Source organism: Neopelma chrysocephalum, unplaced genomic scaffold (genome assembly GCF_003984885.1).
Source record: "Neopelma chrysocephalum unplaced genomic scaffold, ASM398488v2 Primary Assembly neopelma1_44, whole genome shotgun sequence".
Lineage (NCBI taxonomy): Eukaryota > Metazoa > Chordata > Aves > Passeriformes > Pipridae > Neopelma > Neopelma chrysocephalum.
This window is the reverse complement of record NW_020897703.1, coordinates 6,883,462-6,896,134: the sequence shown is the minus strand read 5'-3', so window position 1 is coordinate 6,896,134 and position 12,673 is coordinate 6,883,462. Positions and strand designations below refer to the sequence as shown.

At 38.6% G+C, this 12,673-nt stretch overlaps 1 protein-coding gene across 4 annotated transcripts in view; it reads right to left on the bottom strand.

Moving 5' to 3' along the window:
* Positions 1-2,478: 2,478 nt before the first annotated feature.
* Positions 2,479-12,673, bottom strand: part of SPATS2L (spermatogenesis associated serine rich 2 like) — an 82,916-nt gene continuing 72,721 nt past the window's right edge. For all 4 annotated transcript variants that reach the window (XM_027678212.1, XM_027678214.1, XM_027678211.1 and 1 more), the window contains exons 8-12: positions 11,905-11,963; positions 9,617-9,726; positions 8,975-9,077; positions 5,345-5,565; positions 2,479-3,823 (exon numbers count right to left, since the gene is read on the bottom strand). In XM_027678212.1, the coding sequence (XP_027534013.1) occupies positions 3,428-3,823; positions 5,345-5,565; positions 8,975-9,077; positions 9,617-9,726; positions 11,905-11,963 (889 nt within the window). In that variant the 3' untranslated portion in view covers positions 2,479-3,427. The remainder of the gene's footprint in view (positions 3,824-5,344; positions 5,566-8,974; positions 9,078-9,616; positions 9,727-11,904; positions 11,964-12,673) is intronic.

Sequence of the window (12,673 nt, the reverse complement as noted above, 5' to 3'; positions counted from 1 at the left end):
AACATTTGGCTGTTTATACCAGAATTGATCACTCTTGGTCAAAAATTACTTCACAAATTCATGGCATCACATGATCAGCTGTGTAGTGTGCCCAGAGTTTGCATCAAGGATTTGGACCCTTTTCAAAGTTCCCTTTTCCTCTCTCTCTGGTACAACACACATGAACATTGTGCACAGCTTGTTTTAGTAGTTTGTCTTAATAGTTGTATTGTCTCAAATTTCTGGCAAATTTCTCTTGTATCCTCACATGGGTTACTGGTAGTGGTACTGGAACTTGAGGCCTCTGGATCCCAGTGCCTCTGCTGTAGTCACAAGTACATGAACAGGAAGGATGTATCTGGCTGATAAAATCTTGATGCAGCCCAATCACTTCATAGGATAAGAGAATCACGCTCATACAAGTTCAGACCTAGAGTTCCCCTACGACAACGGGGTCCAGGAAAGCATTGAAAGATCAATGTTTCCATTCCAGAATGATTAGTTTCTCTTTCAGGGTGACATTTTCAAGCACACTAAGTGACTTTTTTTTTTTAATTTTTTTTTCCAAACATGGCTAACTAATCTAAGTTTTCCAAACAGTTTGACTGTATTAAGTTACCTTCTCTTTTCAGTTTTCCAGCTGGGTATGTGGATCTTTATTTTGCTGGGTTCTGCCCTTACTCTGAGTTTAATCTCGCACAGAAGATAAACAGATCCAACCTGCTCTACAATAGTGCCCTTTAGGGTCTGTTTCCACTTCTGGAAGCGCATACAAAGTGCAGTGGGAATTCCGTGTTTGTGTTTGAGTGATGTCAAACAGCTGTATTTGCTTTGCAAATTGAGGGTACTTTTAATAAAAGAGGACTGGCCTGGAAGCCAAGCCTTGCCCTGCCCTTAGTTCCCTCACTGACCCCTGTACAAGTTCCCAACATTAAAAGGAGTAACACACGTAGCCATCTCTGTAATGAGAAAATAAAACCAGAGCTCCATTGAAGATGGGCCCAAGAGCATTTGGTTACTCACAACTACTGTGAACAGTAACACACCCCTAGAAATTGGCAGATATCATTCCAAGCACACAGACACACACAAAATGAAAGATGAAGAGAAACTGTTCTGACACAGCTACACTTCAGAAAACAGCCACATAATGTAGTTAAAATGTGTAGTGCAATAAACTTCCAAAATCAGCACAGATACCAGACAACACATGGTGTGCTAAAACTGCAGCACCCCCAGAACCAGCCCACTCCCCAGCCCAACCAAACCCATGCAGCTCTCAACAAAGAAAATACGCTTGCATCACGAGAGAAATGTCATCTTTCACCTGCTAGGCCTGGGTCTGTCACATACTGAGGCATCAGTACTTCAAAGCTTAGCTGGTAGTGAAGAGCACAAGGTGGTCTTGTTGTGCTGAATTATGACTTATGTTATGGATGTTATTTATTTGTAGAAGGCTGCTTGCGAGAATTAGGAGATTTAGGGAATAAAATAACTTTCAATAATCCTGTCAAGTGCAGAAGCTATTGGAAAGGAATAAATGTCATTATAGATAAATTAGGTTTTCTTCTTTTTTTAGGAAGGGTTACGAGAAGAGACAAATTTCACAACTTACATAAGGACAATAATTACCTGTGTAATATCTCCCTGGAATTTGTGATCACATCTCTTAGAGTGAGGTTACAGGTCAATCTGTAAGGAAGCAGGTAAATTTTGAAAGGCTACCTATCTGATGGGTGTTGCACAACAGAGATTCTGGAATTTCCATTCCATCTATGCAAAAACATTCAGCTTAAAAGTGTGATAGGTAATTAAACAGGATAATAACAGTGCTTGCAATACTAAGAAAGTCACTGTCTATCTATGCATGTTTATTTTTCTTTCACCACTCTTCCAGATGAAGATGAGTTATTTGCGTTTTAAAATCAGGTTTTACCAATATTCATATGTGGGACACTGTATACAGATATCAAGAGAAATAAAAATTAAGGAATGCACCTCACTCTACACTTGGAAATTACTTTTCAAGGCCCACAGAGGAATAGTAAACCAGTTAGTACTAAGGAACTGTGCAGTCAACGAACAGAAATTAGGCAGAGGAAAATTGGTAAAAAACAATGGTAAACAATAACCTAGGCATAAACTTTTAAAGATATTTAAGTATCCTCCTGCTCTTACTGAAACCTCAACAGGAGGTCAATCTTCTACGCCTTTCTGATTGTGACACTTAGGTCACTAGTTCACTTGATGGCAGGTCTGGATTTTGACACCTTTTGACACTATGTTAAACAATAACTTACATTAAAAGTGTGTTCAGGATGGAGACAGCTCTCATGGCAAGGTTGTTTCATGCACTGTGGCATTAGAATCCAACTAAAAGCAAAAGCCTAGTCCAATCCAAACTCAGCTGAAAGCCTCCCACTGATACCAGTTGAACTAAGCAGATACAATTTGAATAAGATACAAAGGTTAGGCACTGCAAAGCAGCAAACACCAGGATATTTTAGAAAGAAGATTTTAATTTTTGGAAGAAACAGGTTTTCTGAAATACAGAATCAGAACATAAAGACTAAGTAATTTATTAGTCATAGCTTTCATTATGGACAGATGGTTCCTACAGCAAAAGTATAGAAAAATAATTTGAATTCAAGTCTAGAAGACCTGCAACTTTTCATATGCAAAAAAATAAATCCAACTAGTCATAGAAAAGTGGCTGATAAGGATGGAGAACAGGGCTGTGCATCTGAATAGCCATTATTATATACATTCCAAACTTAAATGAGCATATTTCCTCAGCCTCATAAAAATAGTTTGTCCATGAAAAATACCAATATGTAATACATTTAATACAATTTATACTTGAACTTAAAGATCTCAGATTATGGAATAATAAGCTAAAATCAAACGAATTGCCTTTTCAGCTCTTCTTGTATATAACAAAACTCTCTGTGTATACAGTGTGCATGCATGTATGTGTATACACGCACAGAAAGAAAGAGATGTATAGAGATTCGCTGAAAAATTCTACAAGATCATCTGATTTCATTGCAGACCACAGCATACAGACTTTCTGGGATCCTTCTAACACAGGCTGTTCTACAAAAAATAATGTTGACTGGTATAACCACATATCTACAAGAGGCTTTTGCTATTATGAATTTAATTATCAATTTATTTTTCCAATCTAGATTTCATTTTTCTAAGAAGTAAATGCTGCTTTGGTAAGATTTCGTACTGTCACGACAAAATAAATGTGAAGATATTGGGGAAAGCCTTGAAAGTATGATTTAATTTTGATAATTAGTAAGTAATAAAGATATCAACAAGTTTTAAGCAGCAACAGATTTAAAAGACTATGTTCTGACTTATTTTCTTCACCAACAAGCATTTCGAGCAAGAAACTAAAATGAAGAGATTAAATTTCTCTGCCTGCCATCACTGTGACGTTTTAAGCCACCAAAGTCACAGTTGGCACTGAAAGAACAGTGGCATCAGCAGAGACCTCCCTCCTTGCAGGACATAAATTGCATTGGGACACCCTGCCAACGCTGCCTTGGAAAGGCCTGTGATCCGCAGTGTCTGGTGTGTGGTGCTTCCGGCGGGTCTTCTCCGAATGTGTCGGATTCTCTGTGGTCCTTGCAGTTGTAGACTGCTCTTGATTTTTCATAGCTCCTTTATTTTTAGATCTGAAGCTGTTATGCTGCTGTCTTCTGTGCTCAGACCTGGTGCCACTCTTTGTATTTTGATCTGCCTCATTACTGGCACCTTGTGCCTTAAGAGATCCATTGAGCCGCATGTTTTGGTGCTGTGGGTTGAATCTTCGTCTCTGGCTAGAAGGCCCATTCTACCCAGAAAGAAATTGGATAACTGTTAGGTTATTTGAATCCTTCCAACACAACAGGAAATATAGCAATCAGAATTAACAGTGTAACTAGGAGAAGCAAAACACTATACACTTTTGACTGTTATCAGTTCTCTCTTTATTACACTTAAAAACTGAACTATGGGTACCATGCTACATCTGAGTAGCCTGAAAATATAGATGGCAGGTTCACGACTGATGCCAAATTAAAGTCTGCCATGATTCAAGAGAATACAAAAATACTAGAGAGCTCAAGAACAGCTGTTGAGGAAAGGACTCTGTGGGTTGTAGTCAACAGAAATTGCATATGAGGGTGCCCTGGAAGCCAAAAGGGCCAACACTGTTACACGTGACAGGACCAAAGGGAACAGCATGAAGCTGAGGTTTAGATTAGATATTAGGAAAAGGTCCTTCACCCAGAGTGTGGCTGGTCATTGGAACAGGCTCCTCAGGGCAGTGGTCTCAGCACCAAGCCTGACAGAGTTCAAGAAGCCTTTGGACAATGCTCTCAGGCACATGATGTGACTCTTGGAGATGGTCCTGTGCAGGGCTCGAGTTGGGCTTCAGTGATCCTTGTGTGTCCCTTTTAACTTGGGGTACTCTACGATTCTCTGAGCAGTTAAGAAGTGCTGAAGAACTTGCCACTGACTGATTTTTTCCAAAATCATGAAAATACCTTTCCTAATAAAGTGTTGTGAAAATACTACAGTAAGACTGCAGGAAGAACAGAAATTAACATGTAAACTAAAGTCAAGTGAAGCATCCACATTGTGGAAGAGATGTCCATTGTGATATCTTGTTCAGAGGATGCTCTGATCTTTACTAGGAAGTGGCTGAATTACACTTTATTTGCATGCCTGCCAGGGCAGCTGATTCCATACATGTACTGACACCATGTAATGCTCTTTTGTTTCCCTTCAGGCATCTACTTGATCCTAAAATCCCTCCTGGGACAAAATTCAGAGCAACTTCAGTGGCAGCTTTACCTAAGACCAACAGTAGAAGGACATTCTAAGGTGCTCATATAACAAAATAGCTTCCAATAAAGGGCAATACTATAAGCTGTGTTGTAAAGCTTCTGAAATAACATGCTTTTAAACCCAGCAGGATTTTACTTTTAAAATGTATCTAATAATTGCGCTTCAACAGCACATCAGCTGACCATTTGGTAAGTATCAGGACTGGATGTTTCTCCATCACAGCACACAAGGCAGTTAGCTATTATGGAGGGTTTTTCTTTTTCAGTCTATTGACTGCCACTAGTCACTTCTGAACACCTGACAGCCATCTTTGCTCATATGGCATTTCTGGTATTTCTACTCTGTATGCTCATGCTGACTTGAAAATGAAGCTGAAAAATATATGCTTGCATATTTTCAAAAATTATTAATTAAATATAAAGACTGCAAACCAGTACTTGATTTTGTATTAACAACTTTCAATGCTGCATATTTTCCTGAAATTTCTTAAGTGATTTAGTTTAGTTCATAACTGGATTCTTACCTGCTTATTTGTTGGAATCCCTTGAGAAGAAGATTCTGTAGGATTGGAAGAAAGATGACTTTGTACTTTAATGCTGGCTGTTTTATTATCAGAGTTCTTGGCATTACTAGAGGACTTTCGTGCGTGTGTGTTTTGCTTGCCAGTTGTTGCATGAGAGGTCATTGAAGATAGCACTAAACTGCATGGTGTCCTTGAGGAGTAGTTGTTCTTTGGGTGAGAAACTATAAAAGAAAAAGATTATGTGTTATCAGTTAAATGATCAACATCTAAACATAGGAATATATTATTACTCTGCTTACACTTAATTTTGGAAGCATTGTTCCAGCCTCATTTTAAATAATGAAGTAAGCTAGATAACTTGGGTTGGAGTTAGGCCATAGTGTTTTACTTCTGTAAAATGGCTTCATTGTGAAGCACTTCTGGAGAAAGAAGAGCCAATGTGATGGCACTGCACTAAAACTGGAAGGAGCCTGGCAGAAGGCCAAGCTTTCGTCATCCAAGAGAATTTTTCAAAATTCCTGGCACCTATTGGTTTGCTTGTCAACTTTTAACCAGTTGAGCTCAACATGTGCTGCCAGGACCACTCCATGCACTGCTGTCCTATCAATAATGCCCCTGTAACAGCAGTCTTCATGCGACAAAGGAAGAAATGTGGGAAGTGATATGCCAGTAAATCTCTTGACTGCTTGAGGTCAAAGGAATTTGTGTCTGCAGACTTCACAGATTAAATTCTATTCCAAATTATTCTTTGATCATGGAACCTTGGCTGTCATTGCTGTCTACATATGTACTACCTACAACACAAGCAACAGCCATGAAAGCTTCCCTAGAATGTCTAAACATTTTTAAGATAAAGAAAAAAATAGTCTAGTGCCTGTTGCTTATCCCTCTCAATGGAGATAGGTAAAAAAGGTTCTTCTGTACCATGATTATCTATAAAAATTGGAACTGAATGCAATGCAGTAATCAACTTCATGTAGACTATGGCAGTCTACACCATCAGGAACCACTACTGCTCATCTCAGTATATTCCTACTCTCTACTTCTTAATATTTTGACATCACCTGATTTACTAAGCACTGTCATGTCTGGATGTGAAGTGCACCAAAAAATCCTTATTCTTCTCTGCAGTTCCACAAGCTCTTAAAGCGGTTTCTGTGAAATAGCCCCCAAGCAGTCTCAAAGAGATGCTGAGGCTAACAAAGTTCTTGATCTTAATTTTTCTGATTATAGAATTTTTCTGTTTCCTTCTGGTACAGATGACAAAACTGAGGTTCACTTCAGAGAGACGGCTCTTGTTTTATCCAAGAGGTACTCCTATTTTTTCACTTTTAGTACAGAGAAAGAAGATAAGGAAAAATTATAGTAACTGAACATCATCTGTTAGATTATTTGAGGATCTTACTTGTAACAACATCAGCTACTTCTCCTACTAGGTGCCCTCTTCAGAAAAACAACGCAATGATCTGCACAATGGACAATTTTCTCTTCGAAGCTCACTGAGGCCAGCTATCACTGAATTCTACTGCTCTCTAGACTGCTGCACATGGAAGCCCATATAAAGACCCAGGTGCTTTTCACAAAAACCTATTTTTAACAAAAAAGATGTACAAGGAAAGGATACAACTTGCCATTGGGCATTCTGGTTATATGTTAGTCCAATTATTTTTGTTTCTTCCTGGCCTTCATTGTGAGTATATGCTGTCTACCCTCTCCTCATGCTAGAACATGCCTTGCTTTGCACAAGCTCTGTGGGTTTGGTTATTGTTTTTGTTAAAGCCCTCAACAGTGGCTGTTCTTAGCTATAGGCCTCATATAACCTCTGTTTGAGTGGTATTTGCAGCTTCTAGCAGGGTATGGGCCTCACTGTGAGATACCCCTAAGAGAAATATCTTTTGCACTGAAAAGCTCTTGTCAAAGACATCCAATATCATGAGTTGCTCATCTAAGGTCACTGAGGGCAGGTAAGAGCTAAGTTCTCCAGACAGTCAGTCCACTATCAGTCATTTCTAGGATGACAATGCTCCCCTACTAATAGTTGCTCTTTTGACTTCACTGACCCAATTTGAACAGGCCTGCATCAAACTATGCTTATGTAATGCTTTACTGAAATGAGGTATAAATAATTAACTTGCTGAATTAACTGCAGCTGGAAGTTATTTAGGAAAGTAGTTCAATGAGTTTAAAAAAAACCGTCTATGGTTGTATCAAGAGCAGCTGTGGTATTATTAGTCAGGATAATCTCTATAGAATTTTCAATCTCTTATGCTTCAGGGTATGAGACAGGGTCTATGAGGTGACTGTAAACAATTAGATGCATTACTGGGAAGTTTATGCCTTCTTTTGAAACATCCTGAGTTGGCTTCAGTGACAGACAGGATATAGGGTTAGATATATTTTCAAAGTGTTCTGCAAAAGCAATTCTTATGGTCTACTGAGTTAAACTGGTTATGCCTCCAAGCAGTCAGTTCTTTAACTGTGCAGTCACAAGATTGTATTGGCACATTGTGTAGTATTTTCTCCTTTTTCTGTTTTGAGTAACTACTTGAAAACATTTATTATTTTCCTTCCACCAAGATGCACTAATTCAGTACTGTTTTAACAGTTTTCTCCCGGATATTGGTACTGATGGGATACGATGGGACAGGGTAACATTTTGGACAAAGCATTACAGCATTTACTTTTTTAGGCAGAGGGGAAAAAAGCATGACAAAGATGAGAAATAGGCAATCTCTTATTTTGCAACAGGGACATGATACTAGAAGCAAAAAAGTGAACCTAAATTTCCAAGCTGAAGGGTAGATGATTTGAAAAGAGGAGCCTGGAGAAAAGGAGGCTGAAGGGAGACTTTATCACCCTCTACAACTACCTAAAAGGAAATTGTAGCAAGGTGGGATCAGTCTCTTCTCCCAGGTTACAAGGGACAGGATGAGAGGAAATAGTCTCCAGTTTCACCAGGGGAGGTTTAGATCAGATATTAGGAAAGATTTTATCATGGAGAGGGTTGTTAAGCATTGGAAGTGTTCGAAAAACATGTGGATATGGCAATTGACGACATAGTTTAGTGGTGAACATGGTGGTTGACTGTGGAACTTGGTGATCTTAGAGGTCTTTTCCAACCTTAATTATGCTATGATTTGAGACTCCATTTATCTCCTGAAAAACTCAGTGAATAACCTAGTGAACACTGTTATAAAGCTGGGGAGTTACTTCCTAGCAGGAATTGGCCTCACAACACTATGCTCACACAGAGAAGCTTCCTATTGACTATTTACTTATAAATTACTGAATTTGCATATTCCCCAGAGCTGACTTTTATTTTCACTTGGAAATCCTGTTTAGATTGAAAGCTCCAACTGATCTGAGTAATACCTGTAGATCTCTGACAAAATGGGCAGTGCACACCTGCAGATGGAGTGTGCAGCACAGGCACAGTGAGTTGAACATGTCGTACACTGTAAAGGTGACTCGTGTGTGTTCAGCAAGCCTCCTGCATTCAGAGACACCACTCACAGCGGGCTTCCTGCACACTCTCCCCCCCAGGCAGCACAGGTGCCTTTAGTTCTGCTGAACAGGTAAGTGGAACACTGTGTTCTGAGAAATTCCATGTGAGAAATCACCAGCACGCACTTTCTCCACAGAGCTGAATTTGGGTCTTCAGCTGTTCTGTATCACAGGAAAATCGGGCAGACCTGCCCAGCTCTTCGTCGTATTTCCGTTCACTCACAAAGTGCTGCAAAATAAGACATGTTAACAGTGATTTACATTATGAGCAAAAGACTATATGGATGGTAAAGGAAACAACTGATCTTGAGTTCACTGGAAGGCTCAACAAACTCTTGACCCTGCCCTGTACACAGAATTTCTATGCAGAACCAAATATTTTCCCGTCCTTACCAAATTACATGTCTCACAGCCCAGTGGGAGCTGATCACTCCCACACTTGGGAAGTGGGTCATTTCATCAGAGAATATGTGTTTGGTCACTGAATCTGAAGCTATCAGGTTTACTTGTTAACTGAGTCTTACAAATGATACACAAACAGCAAAACTCCCCACTGCTATACTGATGAGATAGCTTATATTTCTCTGTACATCATCTGTACATTGCCCAGAGGTGCTACAATGCTTTAGGAAGCTATGCTTTCCATATGGAAAGCTAGTTACCCGTTGGCCTATAGCAGGACTGAACAGCCTGGGCATGTTAACGTGACAGCTCTTTCTTGGCAGTTCTGCAAACAGCTAAAATACCCAAGCAGAAGTAATGCCTGACCTTAATTTCAGCCCTGAGTTCAGACAGTTGTGCTTCAGCCATCTGACTGGCGAGGTCCGTCAGTCTCTTCAGCTCCTCAGCTTTCTTCTGCCGAGCAGTCAGGATTTCCACTGCCAAATACCAATAGTCAGTCATTAATGCTAGGAAGGTAAATTGCTCTGGAATTTATCAGTCTTTAGGCATTAAGACTGTACATCACATGTGAGACAAATACATGGACCCTTGACTTCAACTGGACTTCCAATATGCAGCTTGCACAGATTAAGTCAATCACCATATTTAACTGAATTGCCTGATGTTGAAAAAGATCTGAAAATGGGACAGCTGTCGGAAAATCAAAGTTAAACCAATCCTTCAACATTTAGACAAACAGGGGTAAAGACATATTGCCTTGAGTTTCCCAGTGCTTTATTTTTAATCACAAAATCAGGGAGTCTTCCACGGAGACATGGAAAGAAGCATTACATTGAGTCACCAGCCTGTTTCTGAAGACACGCTATATTTTATCTACACAGGACTATTTCACTGCCTTCGTATATAGTTTATATTAAAATCACTGGCATCGCAATTTTGCTTTCACATGCAGAATATATTGAGTTGCCATTTCAACTGCAAAGCAGTATTGAAGGTCAACGGCCTTTATGAAAAAGTACTAAATATTCTTTACTGCCTGTCTTGTATATTTTATATAAGGAAGAGGTGAACAGTTATATTCTTACAGGGAAATATTAACCATGAACCACAAAGCAATGATCTAGTAACATACAAGATAATAAGATAATACCAGATTAAATGAACCAGGTACAGAGGCCATCCACTCTTATGTGTGAAGCTGGCATTAAAACAGGGAAACAGAACATGTCATGTGCAAATGCAGCACTTTGCATGTCTGTAGATAAGAATTAGGTTTACTTTCTACAAAAATTACTACTGAACGTGGCCAAGATTAATGAAAGGGCCCTATAATACCATCAGCCCTGGACAGCGTTATTTCCAAAATGTGGTTTTGTTTATGCATTTAGGGGTTAGATCCTCGTCTGCTGATCAATGGGAATTCTCCCATTGGTTTTCCTAGGAGTGAGTGCATGCCCTGTAGCTGATTATGGCTATCTGGTCTCTGCAGGTAACCAAAAAGTTGCTGATATGTATCCATCCACAATTCCTCCCCAGAATAACAATGAAGTTCAAATCCACATCTATTTCATGTTATTCCTAGAAAAATTAGCATATGAAATTCAAGACACAAACTAATGCTAATCTTTGCTGCAACAACTCTTACCTTTTAATTTCCACAGATACACAGCTGCAAGAGACTTAGGTAGCATCAGAGAGGATTTAGAGTATTTTTTAAAATAAAAATTTAACTAGTATACATTTGTAAACTAAGTGAGAATTCTAAATGCAAATGAAGCATTCAAGAACGTTACCTGTATTTGTGACCCTCCTTGGAAGGTCTTTAAATGTACAAATCAATAAAAGGACTGTATGCATACAAAGCAGTGATATTTTCATCTGCCAGACAAAGTATCATTCTAACAATGCTTTGGTTACTCTTCAGTTTCTTGTTTAGCAATCCCTATTGAAACTTTTGATTACTGGGGTAAATACAAATACCATATACCAGATGGAATATAAACAGATATTGTGGTATCATGTGGTATGCATGGCTCATCTTGCCTTTTTTTTTTCCAAATCAGAATATATATACATGAAAATCTATGCAAAAAACAGAGACAACATGAAAGTGTGGAATCAGATCAACTCCCACAGATTATTAAGAAAACAGATTGCAGTAAACATATGGGTTTTTTTATTTTTTTAATTGTTCTAATTCATAAGCTTGATTACTATCCTTCAAAGCTATGCAAGGCCACACAATAACATATGCCCCATGTAACTTCCAGTATTCTAATTCATATATGTAATATAAGCAAGCAAATAGTGATTGAAAAATGGAAACGAAGTAATCAACAAACCATAGAAATGAGGAAAAAAAAAAAGGAGTGGTCAAAAAGCTCTGGTAGGTAATCAGAAGGAATAAATAATTTAAATCTTACTTCATATGAACTTTTAGTTCACCTTAATTTCATAATATTGAAACTTTGATGCACAATCACTATAGACAGGAACTACCTTGGAACACCAAAGCCTTATTTGACTGTATATACACACAGTGAAAGATGAGGGAATGCTGCTAACCAAATTTATGTACTGTGTAATTTTCTGCCAAACAAAACAACTGTTCCCATGGCTATTCCAAAAGTTCCCTGTGTATTTTTTTTACTTACTGGCTTCTTCTTTAACTTTATCAATTTCTGCCATTAATGACACTTCTTTGTCTACGATGCTAAAAAAGGAAAAAAAAAGAAAGAAAAAAACCCATAATTTAATCCATGTCAGGACTCCATCAAAATCAAAAGCTGTAACTACACATACACTTCAGACCTTAATTATAGGCAGTTTTGAAATGAATAAGACTTAAAAAAATTGAAACTAAAGAAACATCTAGGCAAGCTGACGACAAAAAGATTAGTGATGATCAGTGTATGCTGATTTACACAAACACCTCACTGGCTTGCCCATGTGTCTACACAGATGTGGAAGTCACTCTGATTTACCTCTTCAGCACTGTCTCAGCACAGAAACCCTCAAATGACCAAGCAGTCAGTTTCCTAATTAAGCCACATACACCATTGCTGCTACCGAAGTTAATACAGCACAATAATAAGAATAAAACAAAATTAAAGATATGTGGAAAGTGGTCCTTCTCTTCCTTAAAGAGAGATATTTTTGCAAAATATGTCAGGGCAAACAAGAAAATGGTTTGTGATGTAAACAAGCATTAAAGTACCTCCATATTAGAGGTCAGCTTCCTTGACCCCTTTTCTCTTCAGGACTGGGAAAGAGTGGTTCAACTTTTACCTGGCTTTCCTAAAGGAATTGTGTGCTTCTCCTTTCACAAACCTCTGGTGCACAATCCCTGACAGTGCTTTTAAGCTGTCAAAGTGCAAACTGATCAGGTGGTCTGCTGAGAGCAGACAGTAGTTCTGGTAAATG